Below are 16,961 nucleotides of genomic sequence, written 5' to 3'. Positions count from 1 at the left end.
CTGCCCATGGAGACAGGACACATGACTTCCCCAGCATCAAGGTGTGATAATAGGCATGAAGTACTGCCAACCAAGGAAGCTCACTCACCCAAGCCTCAGTGTTGAGTTTTTATTGTATCATAGCTTTTGATATCATAGCTCCATTACATAGGCTTGATTGATTGCCCCCCACATGGTGACCTCAGACTCCAGCACCGCAGGCATCACCCACAGCAGACACCCTAAACAGCACTATTGGTCTTTCCGGTGTGGCCAACCCCCATGCAGGAAAGGCCAGCCCCCATTTGAAAAACTGCCCCTGGGCTCATCTATACCCCTTCAGGCAGCAAACCTCCACTGGTACTAAGGCCAAAAATGGAACAATTTCTGAGAAAACATATGAATCTGGAATGTTCTCTTTCCCTCTAAGGCAGGAGTCCTTATTTTTTTTCACTCAGTGCTGTGGAACACAATGACAGATGAGGGATGGCTACAGCCTCCTTCTCTGAATAATTTTTAAATGTGTAAAGAACAAAAAAATATAAAAGAAATCAAATACAAAAAGTTATCACAATATTTTCTGAACATGATGTACTAAAAATATCATTCTTTATGAATGTATTAAATAACAAAAACTAGTAGAGGCTCTGATAACTACCAGAATACTGAGAGGGGCACAAATGACTTTTTCTGCAAAAACTGTAATATCTCAAATTTTGTTGCTAACGAAGTCACAAGTGCAGCTATTACTGCTGTGGTTTGGCCTACATTCAAATAAAAAAAGCTACATTTTTAGTTAGGGAAAATGAAGATGTACTACTTCCCCACCGAACTCACCAGCCCCCTAAATTCTGTGAACCCAGGTTAAGAACCCTGGTACTAAATATATGGCCTGGACCAATAGCCTGGGGTAGGGCTTCTCAAGTCACCTGGGTTAAAATCCAGGTTCTGATTCAGCATGTGCACCCTTTCTGCATTTCTAACAAGCCCCCACGTAACGCTGAGGTTCTGGTCCCAGTAGCACCCATTGAAGAGAAAAGGCTCAGAGGTTCATTGTGGGAGACTTCAGCCTGGATGGAGGTGAGAGTCAGAAGACACGTGGCATCTTCTGACCTTGGAAATCCCCAGGAATGGCTTGGGGACTTCATCCTAAAGGGGCATGCTGTATTTTATAATGTGCTTCAGTATCAGAAAAACAACGTGGAGATTCTGAGCTGCTGGCACTTGGTTTTCTGAAAGCTACCACAGAGCAGCAGCTACTGGTCAGCTAAGTTGCTGACCTTTGGCAACTCCCAGCACAAGTACACAAAATACAAAAATTACACAAGTCATAAAAATGACTCACCAAAACTTAAAAGTTGAAATGATCATGCAAAAGGGAAAAAGTAACTAAAGACTTGGAAATTACTGATATATGTACCTTCGTCATTTTCCTGAGGGCACAGAAAATGAATATAAATAAAATATATAATAAAAACTATACAACATATTATTATACATAATATATAGTTATATAATAGATAAAATATTTAATATAAACTTAGCCCCTAAACTATTCTTTAAATAAACTTAGCTGTTACAAAACTCCAGTGCTACTGTACTTATATATTTAACATAGAAACATTAACAGCAGAAAAAAAAATCCAATAAATGATTCACTGTTATTATAAGTACAATAGCCAGAAGTAAGCAAAATATCAAGGATATTAAACTAATTTTCTTTGTCCTATCCAGAGTGGTTTTTGGGATTTCTTTAGTAAGAAAAAAGAAATCTGGAGACCTGGGGCACTGGGCTACATTTCTTCAGCCTCCTTGGAGCTGATGGATCCTTTTTGCACCACCTGTCTGCATCCAACATCCTCAGCTAATCTTAATTCAAAATCCACATTGGAGCTCCCATCAATCCCACGCCTCAAGAACCTGGTTTTTTTGAGGGATAGCAGAAATTGCAAGTTTCAACCCAGGGGCAAGGGCTGCTGGGTTGCTCTTAAGGTGCCCTCTGCTGGCCACAGATGGAAGCAGACGTCTTTCTGCACAGGTAAAAGCAAGGGTCATTTAAAAAAACGGTGAAGAAAGGTATTGGGGTGATTACAAAAGAAAAAATTTAAATAACCCTCATCCCCAGACATCCTGTGAAAACAAGATTGACCATATTAAAACTTTAGGAAAATACAAAGGCATCTTTAAGAATTCCAAGAATAAAACTTAGAAAAAAAAATGTTGGAAGAAAGCAAAAGCTTGTTTTTGTTTTGTTACTGAAAAAAGGAGGAGTTAATGTTTACATTTTTCAAATCTTAGCATTTTGGGCCTCTGGGTTTCAGAAATGATATTGATAATGCAAGAGCCAGTGGTTACACAGCCTGGGAGCCCCAAGATCACACTGCTGAAGCCTTTTAAAAGTAAAAAGGAAACCAAGACAACAAATAATTCCTACAACTAAACAACAAAAACAATTGAAAAAACAGGCAAAGCACTTGCTAGACATTTCTCTAGAAGATACACAACGGCCAAAAAGCACACAAAAAGAAGCTCAACACTATTAATTAGTGAACTGCAAATCCAAACTACAATGAGATACCACCTCACACCCATTAGGATGGCTACTACAAAAAAGAAAAGGAGGGAAGGGAAGGGAAGGGAAGGGAAGGGAAGAAAGAAAGGAAAAGAAAGAGGCCGGCAGAGTGGCTCAGTTGGTTAAGAGTTGGCTTAAGAGTGAGAGCTCTGAGCAACAGGATCGCCGGTTCGATTCCCACATGGGCCAGTGACACTGTGCCTCAGCTGAGCTGTTGCTGAGCTACCAACAGGTGGCAGGATGGCTCAGCTGGTGTAACAAGAAGATTGCCTGTTCGATGGTGGGCTATGCCCACCCACAACTAAGACTGAACTTGGCACCTTGAGCTGAACTGCCGCCCAGATGGCTCAGTGGGTAGAGCGTGCGCTCTTAACAACAAGGCTGCTAGTTCAACTCCTGCATGGGATGGTGGCTACGCCCACCCGCAACTAAGATTGAACACAGCACCTTGAGCTTAGAGGCCATGAGCTGCCGACGGGCAACCAGATGGCGACTGGCGCCCTCCACAACGAAGATTGAAGAACAACTTGCCTGGTCCCCTTCCCCAATTCCCCAACACTGTTGCCCTCCCCCAATTCCCCAATAAAAAAATAAAAATAAAGAAAATAAGTGTAAGAATGTGGAGAAATTGGAAACCTTGTGCACTGTTGTACAAGGAATGTAAAATAGTGTCTGTGGTCCATGTGTGACTGGAAAACAGTAATGAAGCCAAAACAGTGGGGTTTGGAGAGTTTCCGGGTTGGTGAACACACCGTGCTGGGAGAACGACACTCCTCGTTCTAGAGGAGAGGGCATGGACAGTCCAAATCGTTTCCCATACACCTTGTCCTACGCATCTCTTTTGGCTGTTCCTGAGTTATAACCTTTATCATAATAAACTGGTAATAGAAACCTTTATCGTAATAAACTGGTAATAGAACTTCCCTGAGTTCTGTGAGCGATTCTAGCAGATTACTGAACCTGAGGAAGGGGAAACCCCTGACTTACAGCTGTTTGGTCAGAAACACCAGTGACAGCCTGGGACTTGGCATGTAAAGTGGGTAGCAGTCTTTGGGGCACTGAAACCTTAACATGTGGGGTCTGCACTAACTGTGATTAGAATCAGAATTAAATTGTAGGGCATTCACTTGGTGTCCAGAGAGTTAAAGAACTGCTTAATGTAACAAAAAAGACCCCACACATTTGGTGTCAGAAATGCTCTGTGTGTAGAGGAAACAAGTTTTATTTTAATATCCCAAAAGAATTTGAAAGCAGGATCTCAAAGACAGTTGTACAGCCATGTTCATAGCAGCAGCATTCACAAATGGCCAAGAAGTGGAAGCAACCCAAGTTTCCACTGACATCCTGTCCATTGAACAGATAAACAAAATGTGGTCTATCCATGATGGTATGTTATTCAGCCTTAACAAGGAAATTCTGACACATGCTGCAACTTGGGTGAACCTTGAGGACATTATCCTAAGTGAAATAAGCCAGCCACAGAAAAGAAAATACTGTGTGATTCCACTTACATCAAATGTCTAGTATTGTCAAATTCATAGAGATGGAAAGTAGAACAGTGGTTGCCAGAAGCTACAGGGAGGAATTATTATGGTTTAATGGGTATAGAGTTTCTGTTTTGCAAGATGAAAAAGTTCTGGAAATTGGTCACACAACAATGTGAATATATTTAACACTATTTAACTGTACATTCAGAAATGGGTAAGATGGTAAATTATATGCGTATTTTAGAAAAAATTTTTTTTTAATTTTAAGTAAATTGAAACAACACATCCACACAATCATTCCTTCATTTGCTGCCCTGCTTACATCCGGCTCAGCTTCTAGAAGTTTAGAAGTTAGAGCTGGCTGGGATTTGAAGATCTAGTTCAATTTTACAGGTTAAAATAATGGAGGCCACATTGTAAGGTGACGTGTGAAGGTCTCAGGGGGTTAGCAGTGAAAGGACTGGAAGGAAGGCTCTTACCTCCCAGACTGGGACCCTACCCTGCACCACAACCCGGATGAGAATGGCCCATTTCTTGACTGGGAGAGTAATAACGCCCACCCACCCAAGCTCCTGCCCCACATACCACAGGTCTGGGGGGCTAGGCAGGCCTAGGATATATATACCTTTGGTTCAAGTTCACCTGATCTGAATTCCATAGCCCCCTGCAAAGAGATGAGGAGAGCAATATGACCTACTCTGACAGGGCACACTGAGTCTTGTGTGTTCCACTGAGTTATTTTGTAATTTTTCCCAACACGAGCCTTCAAAGGATTATCACCCTTGACAGAAGAGTAAAACACTGACTTGCTGTTCTGCTTCCTGTCTACAATAATACCACATGCATATAAATTATTTTTATTTTACACTGATGATTAGGAAAAGATACCAACATGTCAGATGAAATCAAAGCTAACAGATTACTGGCAGTTAATTGGCTAATTTTATGAAAATAAAGATATGTCTGTTTAAACTGCAAAAGTGTTCTCACTGGCACTTTGCTTTGGCTGGGAGCTTTGAAAGGCGAAGGTGCTGATACAAAAAATAATCACCCTCACAGCATCGACCTTGTACCCCGTCTTAGGCACACACAGTACCAGTGAACAGCAGCACAGACACGGAGACATGACAGACCTCCCAAGACCCCTGGAAACAATCCCTTGAACCAATGGCTTCTTTTGAGAAGATTCACTTCCAGCTGGTAAGGCTTTGCCCAGAGACATTTCTCAGGGCGATGATGGCTCCGTTGTGCAGTGACATGTGAGGTAGATTCTCTTTGCATTGTGCAGACACTCCTGTGCCTGCTTTAACTGGGGCGGAGGGGTGTCCCACGTCCCATTCCTTAGTCTGGGAACATCCCCCCTCACCCCAGATGACAGGTCAGTCTGCAATTCTGCCCCAGAGTCTAACTCTTCAAATCTGGAGGGATGTTTTCTTCGTCCACAGGTTGTTTAGGTTTTAACTGGCTGCTCAGAGTTAAAAAGGAATATCTCAAGCCCCCTGCCATGCTGAAAGGAGGGGGGAAAAAAAGAGTGAAAATAAAGAAATCCAATAGGTGGTACCACCAGCAGTTGCTGCCATCTTTATAAATACAGTCAATTTAACTTGAAGGGAATTACTGAACCCCGTTTTCTCAAGTTTGTGGTTTATTTGATGAGAATTACCCCTTATTTTACAAATCTTTTGGGGCAGAAAAAGGGATAGAGCAAATCTAATACAGAACCTTAGAAAGAAAATAAGCACTCGGTTATTACTAATAAACTATACATTATTATCCTAGAAATAGTGTCCCACGTCTGGGACCCCAAAATGCCTTTTAAATGGATATTATTCACTCCTCTCAATATCCTTAGCGTATGGCGCTGTGATGGAGCACAAGTTTAATGAGGTCTATTTCCTAAGAGGAAGACAGAGAACTTACGGGACTTTTTTGTGAGGAAGACACAGGAATTAAATTCAGATCTCAGTCCCTTGAATTTGCATTATTCACATCCTCATGATCTACATGAGGGAGTATGTCATAAAAATAGATGAACCGAGTGATTCAAGTAAACTTATCTTAGAAACTTAATGTCAAAACAACTGTTCTTTCACTTATAACATGTTAAGCAGACTTTTAAAAATTCATATTTTGCAAAAATTAGTTCATTTAAAAATCCCACTTACCAAATATTTAACCCTACAAAGTTGAACACAGAGAAAATATAGTCTCCACCAATTAACATCCCAATGTACGCAATGGATACGTTCTGCAGAAAAAGAGAGGGTTAGTCATTTTTAAAGTAAAGCATTTAGGGGGAAAATACATGGATAGGACGAAATCTGAAACTAAATATTTTAGTTAATTTGCACAGACTTGTACATAGTAAGTGTTCATGGGGTGTTGAATAAATGAATGAAAAAAAATTACATAATGCTTGGTAAGAAATGAAGTTAACTACGGCACGATAATCACAGAAAACTGCATTGTTCATGCCCCTTTCCAGTTCATACACAAGAAAAAAATGTAAGAGTTGGGCTGTAATCAGCTTTCCAGATCCCATCTCTTTACCATCACTGGGTAGTGAATTTTAGTCATATTGATCCTAAATTTGAACAGATTAGAGACATCTAATAAATTCCAAGCAGTACTCTGTGCAGTGTATTCTGAGGCCTCTGGGCAGCCAACAGACAAGCCCACTGTGGAAGCTTACAGTTTTTCTTACTCACTTGAAGAGTTCATGTGAATAGAATAACAAAGCAACTGTAGAAGAGAACTCAGAACACCCCTACCCTCCTATTCACTCGTGTATTTAAATGAGTGTGTGTGCGCGCGCGCGCGCGCACACACACACACACACACACACACACACACACACACACACACACACAGCAATCCCTGAGTTTATTACCTTATAATTGAGCCTATATCTAGATTGAAACAGTTCTTCACAAGGATTCCCTTTCTTAGTTGGCAGATTCTCTCAGAAAACCAAATTGTTGAAATTTGGAATTTTTTTCAGTTTTTCCACTTCCTTTTCCCAGACCATCCCCTCCCACCACCCCAAATTTAAAAGTCATAATTTGTCTCTCCATTTTAAATTATCTAGTCCTCCCTTTGTTTTACGGATTAGAAAATCAGATGTACAAAGAAATCACCCAGACGCAACTGAAAACTGCCACAAGCCTCCATTCTTACTACCACTGTGTACAACAATAAAATGATTCACCTTCTTGCGTAAAGACTGGATTCACAGTCAAATCCCCAATGGGATGTGCATCCCAAGGCCTCACCCACATACCTTGATGGCTCCAACCACCGCTGTCGTCAGGGCTGAGTTGTAGTAGCTGCACAGCACCGTGGAGTACATCAACAGAAACCTGGGCAAGGAAGCAAACACTGAGTGCGTGCCTTACAGTGCTGGGTAATAACAGACCTCTCATGAAGAGTCAGTGAGTGACTCACGTACGAGTACTTTAAACAAATAAAAAAGAAAAACAAACCATGAAGATTCTGTAACCTACGTCTTAACACACCTCCTTTTTAGCTCTTTTTTCAGGAAAATGGTCCAGTTGTGCATTCGCCAAACTCTCTACCTTAAGTGTCCTTTTCATTGTGCCTGTCCCTTTCCCACTCGTGTTTCCTCGGAAATGGGGTAAGGACAATGAGGTTTTTAAAATTGTCTGAAACCTTTCGTTTAACAGCTATGTCACAACACTGGTTTGTGGCCCTCTCTGGGCCTCAGAACTAGCTGGTGCACTTTGAACATAATGATGCCTGGAAGAGGTTCTGTTTCAACTGGTCCAAGGTGGGGCCCCAGCCGTGGGCAGTATCAAAGTTCCGTGGATAACAGTACCGTGCACCCAGCGCTAAGAGCCTCTGGTCAGAAAGGAAAACCAGCTGAGCGATTGCTGACTTTGGACAAAGGAGACTGAAATGAATGGACTGCCTGTGTCACTAATACTCCTGAACTCTATTACCAAAGTGAATTCAACCGGCATTCAACACTGACCAGCATTTTGACACTTACTTGTCAATAAAATGACTACAGAATTGTGACCAAGCACCAGACAAGAAAATATACACACCCAGGAAAGAATACAGAATCCAACCAGAGATAAAGAAATATATTTCTTTCAATCAAGTAGTGACGAAAATTAGCTTCAACCTAAGTGGGGTACAGACTACAATCTACCCAAATCAGTGATTAAATGTGGAAAGAGGTAACAATCAAAACTGGTTGAGGATGAAACTGGAAAGGTACAGAGAGAACGTAAGATGTGTTGAATGTTAAAGCTAAATCCCAGTTAGAAGGCAGGAGCACGGATGCACCCACTGCCAGAACAGAGGGAACCAGACACCTGGAAAGAGCTTAGCCTGTGCACCTGGCCTTCGGGAGACAAATCCCATGGGAATTTAGTGCTCAGTCCGCAGTCCAGGCCCAAATCTCTCATTATTAGTAACAAAATCAGCATCATAAATCAACACAGTAACAGCTTTTGGCCTGAGTGTGTTTATTATCAGGAATGGTAGAGAAAAAAAATTTAGAGATAAATTACATCAAGCTGTTCTGTAAAATTGAAGAGTAAATTCAATTACAATCCTAAATTTTGTAATCTTCAGAAAAATGTGTCTTTGTTAGTAAGGTAATTACAACAATTTTATAAGTTAGAGGACTCAACATCTCTATCTTTGTGGTTTTAATGTGAAATGTGCAACTGATATTAGACTTGCAATTTTCGTTTGAAAGGAGTATGAGAATCTGAGTAAGTTGGTATACAGTACTTGAATGTTTAAAAAAATCTGATTTACGGGCCAGCCGAATGGCACGTTGGTTAAGAGCTGGCTTGGGACGCCAGAGGGCCCCGGTTCAGATCCCACATATGAAGGCCAGTGAAACTGCCCTCCACAGCTAAGATGCTGAACAACAGCTCAACCTGGAGCTGGGCTGCCATGAGTCACTGGTGACGGCATAGGCTGTAGCCCCTTCTGCAGTGGGCTGCCATGGGCTACTGGGTATAGCGAGCAGCCAGCGTGAGCGGCCAGCAACCGCAGTGAGCGGCCGTCCAGAAGTCAGCGACTGATCTGCCTCACCAGGAGAGAACACAATGATGGTGCCAACTTGGGCCAGTGAAGCAACATCCTCCACAACTAGACTGAAGAACAAAAAGGACAGCAACTTGTCTGTTCCCTTTTCCCCAATTCCCCAATAAAAATCTTTAAAAAAAAAAAATCTGATTTACCACATTTCCAAGTTTGGTTTATTAGATTTCAAAGAGCTGCTTAAGTGTGTAAAACAACCTGGCTCATTAGTTTCGCTAGGGCCTCATTAGAGCTTGGAATTACCGGGGGGGAAGGAGGGGTCATGTAAATCACATTTGTAAATGCAGTTTAAAATGTTTAAATTTTTTTTTAATTCACTAAGTTGTAAATGGGACTAATTTACAGTAAATAGGTTAGGAAATTTTAATCAGTTAAACTTGAATTAAACCATCAATCAAATAATGAAAGTAAATATTCTCATGTATATACAAAAATCACTAGTTTTATAAACAGAGCAACAGTATTTATATATTAAGGCTTAAGAAAATCTGTTTTTTTAATTTTTACAATTTTAATAAATTCAATACTAATTTAGAGCCCTGAGGAACTATAAATAATCCTATTCGTGCATAAAATGAAAAGATTACAAAACTCAGCATGATATTACTGAGTGCCTGCTCTGCTGGGCCTGGGTAGGAAGAGTACATTACCCACAGCAGCTACTCTGGAGCTCAGGGTATAATACAATAACGGACATTACAGCTCAGGGGAGGTGACCAACCCAAATTACGGGACACAGAAGCTGCCAGCAGGCTTCCTAAACTGAAGTAGAGCCTTAAACTCAGGACAATCATGGGTGTTCTTCATCTTTGCTTAAAAATTCTAACTCCAGGGTTCCAATCATGCAACATTTTCTCCATCCTACATTTTAATGAAAACACCTTGGCCTGCATTCAGAATTCGCAGATACCTTGGATCTAAGATACCAATATCTATGAGTGTGGGCGACTAGGACACTCACTCACCAGCTAGCTGGGCTGAGCAGGGGAGGAGCCCTGCTTTCTAACATCCTGGGTGTGTCTGAATTAGCAGCAGTCCTCCTTGGCAACAAACAGATGGCATCCAGACAGAAAGGCTGCACTTCCTAGTATAACCACTAGGTGTCCCCAAAGAGGGTGAATATAAAACCACAAAGATCAAAGTCTGTATTAATCTTTTTTCCTAAGAAATATAGTGTATTTCTATATGCAAATAAGTACCTATGCAGTCCTTTGGAGAAAACCAAGGTTCGGAACTAAAAGAACCTCTATTAATTCAGTACTAAGGAAACCACACCGCTTTTAACACCAAAAATGTCAACCTTCACATGACAGTTTTGACTTTAGCATCTTGATTAATAAAATAAAAAAATACTTAAAAGCATTGCAAATGCTCAGTAGCTTTTTGCCAGTCTGCATTTTTTAAATCATATATCCTCTGCGTACATTTGAAAAATAATAGCACATACATGTGACACACATTTATTCAGGTAGCAAATGCCAGGAGTTACACATTTTCGCTTATAGGGTCCAAGGGATGGAGGTGCCCATGTGGAAACCCCTGGACCAGAGCCCCTGCTCATAGGTTTCTCCGTTTCTGAAAATGACACACCAAAAAACCTGATTTACCCAAGCTTGCCTGGCACACTCGTGGCAGTCACAAACAGAATTCAAATGACCTCATTTACAATATGTTCCTGGTTACCATTTCATGCACAAACATATACAGAAATTCAACACAAATGTTCAAAAAATAAAAGGTCACTTTTACGCTCCTTCCACCAGCCACAACAGTCCCCCAGCACATTACCCTCTTATAATTCCAGGTTTCAAAGAATTTCCAGAACGCTCATCTTGTGCATCTCTGGGAAGAACTCACTCCAACCTGGGCCTCAGTGGTGTGCAAGGATGCCGAAGTCATGGGATAAATACGGTCATTCTTCCTAGAGCACTGATTGTACACTGAGACGTGGTTTGCTGGGAAATTACGGGAATACCTGCCATCTGTAAAGGTCCTGTCACTCCTGGGCCCAGGCATCCACAGAATCCTGTTTTCTCTTGTGTGCTACAGCTCAGCACTATCAGTGAAAGTTCAAAGAACAGAATGTTTTTATCCTGTGAGTAGGGAAATTTGATACTTTTGTGTTTTTATTAAGGAATATATTACTGCCTCAGTGGGATTAAAGGGCCTGCTACTGGGGTAGAAACAGCTTGGGATAATGGCCTCTGGGGCCTGGGGGCTGGTACCAACTGCTGGTATGAAAAAACCAGAACCTCTCATTTCTCAGCAAGATTACAAAGAGCTCCAGAGCTAGCTTTTTAAAAATCTAGCTCGTCAACTTAAATTCCCATCTATATTCTACCTTCACCTGCATTAAATTATCTTAGCTCCCACAATCCAGTTTACCTTCCTGACACAATCTGACTCCATCATATGCTTTATTTACGAACCCCTGATTACAAATAGCATTTCTTAAAACCGAGTCTTCATAACTCAAAAAAAAAAAATTAAAAGTCTCTCCTTTTCACCATTCCATTGGCTTTTAATGTACATTTTTAAAGTGTTATAATTTTTAATTATATTTTCAATTTGAAATAGAGGTTTGGTGGTTGGAAAAAGCAAGTTTGAAATACAAACTTGAAAGCAGTGAAACCATACAGCTGAGCGTCAGAGCCTCTGCAGTCAAGGGTTGGATGCTCACGCATCAGCCCTGAGGCCTCCCTGAGAGAGGGGACAGCCTGAGCCCGGGCCAGTCGTTCTGAAAACCGAGGATGTACGCAGAAGCTTTCAAGGCATCTATTACTGCAAAGAAGCAACTGATTTCATTATAGTGTCCTTTGAGTGAGAAAGTGCAAGAAAGCAGGATTCTGAAAAATCCATCATGCCAAAATTGAAGCTTCCTTCTAGAACAATTTTAGAATTAAAACTTGACCACTGACGGTAAAGCACACATAACAGAAGAAAAAAATGTTGAAACCATGGCTATAGGTAGAGCCAAATCTGTCTGAGGTAAAAAGAGAGCAGCTGAACTGACATTAAGAAATAGAAATATTAGCAATAATAGTTAACACTTATTGAGCATTCTCTATGTGTCTAGCACTCATCTAAGAGCTCTTTACTCAATCAATTCACATAGCCCCACCTTATAGATCAGACACTTCAGCTTGTTCCCATTTTAAAGGTAAGGAAATTGAAGCTCAGAGAGGTTAAATAATTTGTCCAAGGACCCAAAGCTAATAAGTGATAAAGGCAGGATTCAAACCCAGACCACCTGATTCCAGAGTTCAGGCACTTAAGAGTTGAATGTCATGATTTTAGTGTCCTCAAAAGACCTACTTAAAAAACAGAGACCTACCAAGTTTTCATCCTTAAAGTTAGGTGAAACCTGAAATGTTAATGATTTCATAATTTTTATTGATTCTTTATAATTTCTATGTCTTTAGGACATTATTATTTGCAAAGTGGCTATTGATAAAATAATATAGTAAGAACTTTTAGGGCCGGCCGAGTGGGCCAAGTGGCTCAGTTGGTTAAGAGCTCGCTCAAGAGTGCAAGCTCTGAGCAACAGCGGTTCGAGTCCCAGTCCAAGCAGAGCTGCCAACAGGTGGCAGGATGGCTCAGCTAAAAAAAAAAAGAACTTTTAGCAAAATAGTATTTGTTTTCTAGGAAGCACATCATTAAATGGAAAAAAACGCATGGAATTGTATACAGATAGGGTCAAGCCTCTCACAGGCAGGCTGTAGAGAGTGACAGCTCACATCTGGGCGCTGCCAACCACATCACTCACTGAAAACAGCTGGTAGCAGAGGGTTTACCTCTTGATTTCCTTCACGAGGTGGTTAAATGGTAAAGTACAAGTAAACAAACAAACAAAACCACAAACAGTATCTCATCAAGTTATAATAACGTGAGTAAAGACTTTGAGATGGCTCTGCTGTTCACAGGGCTTACACAGGAAAAGGTGCTGGTCTGAGCTTGTGTGCTAAGGGTGGAATTTTTTTTTTTTTTAACTGGAGAAAAAAAAGATGGTTTGACAAAGGGTAACTCACAAACATGGCTTAGGTTTTTTTCTTTTCAAAGTTAAATGTTCTCAATCAACAACTGGGAAAACTACAAATCTCTTAATAAACTTGTGCTTCCAACAATGGCTGCCTAAGTACTTTGAGTACTTAGTACTCTCCCATTGCAGAATAACCAATGCCTGGAAAGGACACATTATTTGAGAGATTGTTAGTCTTGAAAGAGGCACCAATAGTGGCCCTGAATCCCCACTTTGGAAGAGGGGGAACTGGATACAGAGTAGTAAGAAATCAGGGCCAGGCAAGAGTCAGAGAAGCAGACTGTCAGAGCAGGCTCAGGTTGCCTCAGGGCAGAGGCCATAGCAGAACGGCACTGTCTGGAACCTGAGCCTCAGTCAAACTCCAGATGGGAAAGATCACTGTAGCCCACTGATCCCAGACTCTCAAAAAGGCCTGACGTGGTCCAGGTCAGGAGCAACACCCAGCTATCAGCTGGAGCAAAATCAATTTGTCCTTACAGGAAAGTTTCTCAAATTCCCAATTTCAGCCCACAAGACTGATTAAGATTAAGCAATATGCTCACAATCGCAGGTCACCAAACACACAAGAAAGCAAATCATAATGACAGTCACAAACTACATACGTAGTCAAAAAAGTACATATGTATTTAGATTCTCAAGAACTGCAGATACTAGAATCATCAGACACAAAATATAGAATAGCTACGCATGTAAGGTTTAAAGAAATAAAAGCTACAGTCACAAAGATTGCCAATGAAACAATGTTAAGAATAAGCAAATAAGTTTGAAAAAAAAAACTGTGGAACTTTTACAAATAAAACATAAAATTGTTAAAATAAAAAACTCTATCAACAGGTTAAACAATAAATCAGACACAGCTAAAGAGAGAATTACTGAATTGGAAAATATACATAAATATTTTTACTGTATGTGACTACATTACTGTAATTAAAATCCAGTTTGAGAATTGGGTGTTGATCAAAGAGATCATGAGTTGTCTTACTTCATTTACTCATAATTAAAATTGTAGTATTCATGGTTAAAAAAAAGAAGGGGGAAATTCACCTTTCTTCACAAGAAAAATCTTTTGATAAGTAATTCCTTGAGACAATTATTCAAAGACCCTTTCGTATGGAAAAAGACACAGGCGCTTGGGCACACATGGAGCCCAGCCCAGGAAGGATACTCCAAAGACTTCAGTGATTGCTTCTGGAGAGGAAAACTGCAGTGCTGCAGGTCAGGGAAGGAGGAACAGTGAAAAAATAAAGAAAGGAAAAAGGAAGTGGTGGGGAGGAAAGGAGAGTGGCTTGTGTTCCCTGTGCATTCTTCTGCAGCTTTTGGATAATTTGCTATTTGCATGTACAGTAAAACCTTGGATTGCGAGTAATGTGGTTTGCGAGTGTTCCACAAGACGAGCAAATGTTTCTAATACATTTTAATGTGGTAAACGAGCGATGTCTTGCAATACGAGTAGTTTGTTTCTGGAATAAATTATGCTCACAAACCAAGGTATTACTGTATTATCTGTCCATGAAAAGGAATTTTCAAAAGGAACATAAAACAAACAAAAAAAACACAAGCTGCAAGGCCTCTGACAGGAAGACAGATCTAAAGAAAATTTGAAGACCAAAAGCCTAAAATTATTGGACAATATAAATGGCCTCAACATCTCTCCTCAGAAATTTCCCTAAATTTAGCTGGTGCAGCACTACAGAAAATGGTTGCCATTTCCACACATTTATGTGAGGTGGGGATCTTGGGAAACTTAGGACATTGTGAGAAAGACAACACAGTTCTGAATCTGACATGTCAGCTGACCTCAAACTAACTTTCAGAAAAAGGCAACATCATTTTGGAGTAGAATATGACATGGGTCCCAGTCCACTCCTCTGCAGGGATTCTTTCCAAAGAAAAAGGGAGAAGCACAAACAAAGGGATTTTGACAGAACAGAGCAGACAGAACATGTATGTACTTTGATTTGACTTGTCAAGAGATACCATAGACCAAAGCTTGTACTCATTTATGGTTTCTTACCCCATAAAACAGGAAAGAAGAAACTGTATGATAAATAGAACATTCTTCCATTGGTTGAACTCAGTAGCCTATAATCAAAAAGAAAGAAAACAGTTAAGATTATAATATTGCAGTTTAAATCTATTGGTTTTACCAAACTGTGTATTTTATTTAGTACAGGAACTACTCTCCCAAACAGAAAATACAATTTAAAAAATTGTAGGTAATATCAGTTGTGTGATGTTGGGCAAATGACTTTTCCACTGTGAGCCTCAGGTTCATTTTACAAGACAAGGATAATTTTTTTTAAACTTCCTCAAAAGACCAATGTGAGGATTTAATGAAATTGTTTCAAGCCCTGCAGGTGGCAAGAGAGCTATTGTTGCTGTGGCTATCATTAAATCTTTACTAAAATTGTAGACACAAATTCAGGGTTAGGGTACTTTTTATAAAATATAATAATCTTAGAAAAAAATTTATTATAAAATTAATAATGTTGGCAAGACTACGAAAACTTTAAATTCATAAACTGTTTTCAAGAATGTGTAAATGCTTAGGAATTATCATGAACAAATAAACGATTATTTGCTATTTACAAAGCAATAAAGTAATTCGGTGGAGGTATTGGTAGACAGAGAAGTTTAAGACTCAGTTTCTGCTCTTAGTCCCTAGCTGAGAAAATAAAATGATCCCTCTTGAAATGACAGGTGACAATAAAAAGGAGTATTTTATTCATGATGTGTCCCTTTGCTGCCTCCAAAACTGATTTTAAGGTGATTCAAGACTACACATAAGTATGTGCTGAATAACATTAAATATAAGTTCTATTCACTTTTGTTAAGCAATGCTTTGTTAGCCAAGTTTTAGTAACTCAATATGTTTAAAATTATTTAAATCTTAAGTTTATAATTCAAATTTTTTAAACCAATTAAAATGGAATTCTCTTGTCTGATTAATACAAACTTGTCACACTTTATTGTCATTGTTTCATTAGTAATACTTTACCCACCTCTCTTATCAAAAAGATACATATTAAATGTTGATTTATTGCTGAAACTGGTTGCTGGGTACATGGGGTTTGTTATACTATTCCTTCCCTTTCTATATAGGCTTGAAAGTTTCCATCTTAAAATTTTTTTAAAAAATGCTTGTGAAAGAAAAAATATAATGAGTATAAATCTCTTATATTGCCAAGCCCCAAGCCAATCAAAGTGGCAGAAACCATCTGACATCAGGGCCAAAGATCAAAACCAAACAAAACTACAGTAAACAATCTGTCTGAACGTCAAATAAAAATGGGAAAAGGAGAAAATCATACGTCCCACACTTTAAACCAAGGGTAAAAAAACATTTATTCACTCAAAGAACTGCAAGTGTTTATGAAAACAGTAAATAAAAGCTCTATATTTCTGATACCACATAAACCATTGAGGGCGATGGAATAATTTTCATAAAAACATTTGGATTCTTTGCCAACTTAAAATTTTGACAGATTTTAGTTTTATTTTGTTTCTTTAATAAGGATAAGGCTGTGCGGGTGACATTTTAAAAAATAACACAGCATGACATTTATTTTAAAACATAGAAAATAATAAAGTACATCTTCCTTTAGACTTATTATTCTTATAAAAATATATTGGAGTGTGAATCTTTTTCATTTTTGCATTTGCAGATTTTTTTTTTTTAAGATTTTATTGGGGAGTTGGAAGAGGGTAACAGTGCTGGGGAATCGGGGGAAGGGGAACAGACAAGTTGCTGTTGTTTTGTTCTTCAGTCTAGTTGTGGAGGACGTTGCTTCACTGGCCCAAG

The 16,961-nt window shown here is 39.6% G+C and overlaps 1 protein-coding gene across 3 annotated transcripts in view; it reads right to left on the bottom strand.

Moving 5' to 3' along the window:
• Positions 1-4,769: 4,769 nt before the first annotated feature.
• SLC35D2 (solute carrier family 35 member D2) overlaps positions 4,770-16,961 on the bottom strand; it is a 38,201-nt gene continuing 26,009 nt past the window's right edge. For all 3 annotated transcript variants that reach the window (XM_019624682.1, XM_019624684.1, XM_019624683.1), the window contains 4 exons: positions 15,174-15,241; positions 7,319-7,397; positions 6,204-6,286; positions 4,770-5,545 (listed from right to left, as the gene is read on the bottom strand). In XM_019624682.1, coding sequence (XP_019480227.1) covers positions 5,443-5,545; positions 6,204-6,286; positions 7,319-7,397; positions 15,174-15,241 — 333 coding nt within the window. In that variant the 3' untranslated portion in view covers positions 4,770-5,442. The remainder of the gene's footprint in view (positions 5,546-6,203; positions 6,287-7,318; positions 7,398-15,173; positions 15,242-16,961) is intronic.

This window comes from Hipposideros armiger, unplaced genomic scaffold (assembly GCF_001890085.2).
Source record: "Hipposideros armiger isolate ML-2016 unplaced genomic scaffold, ASM189008v1 scaffold_599, whole genome shotgun sequence".
NCBI classification, from domain to species: domain Eukaryota; kingdom Metazoa; phylum Chordata; class Mammalia; order Chiroptera; family Hipposideridae; genus Hipposideros; species Hipposideros armiger.
The sequence above is the reverse complement of the archived record's forward strand: the minus strand, read 5'-3'. Positions and strand labels throughout refer to the sequence as shown.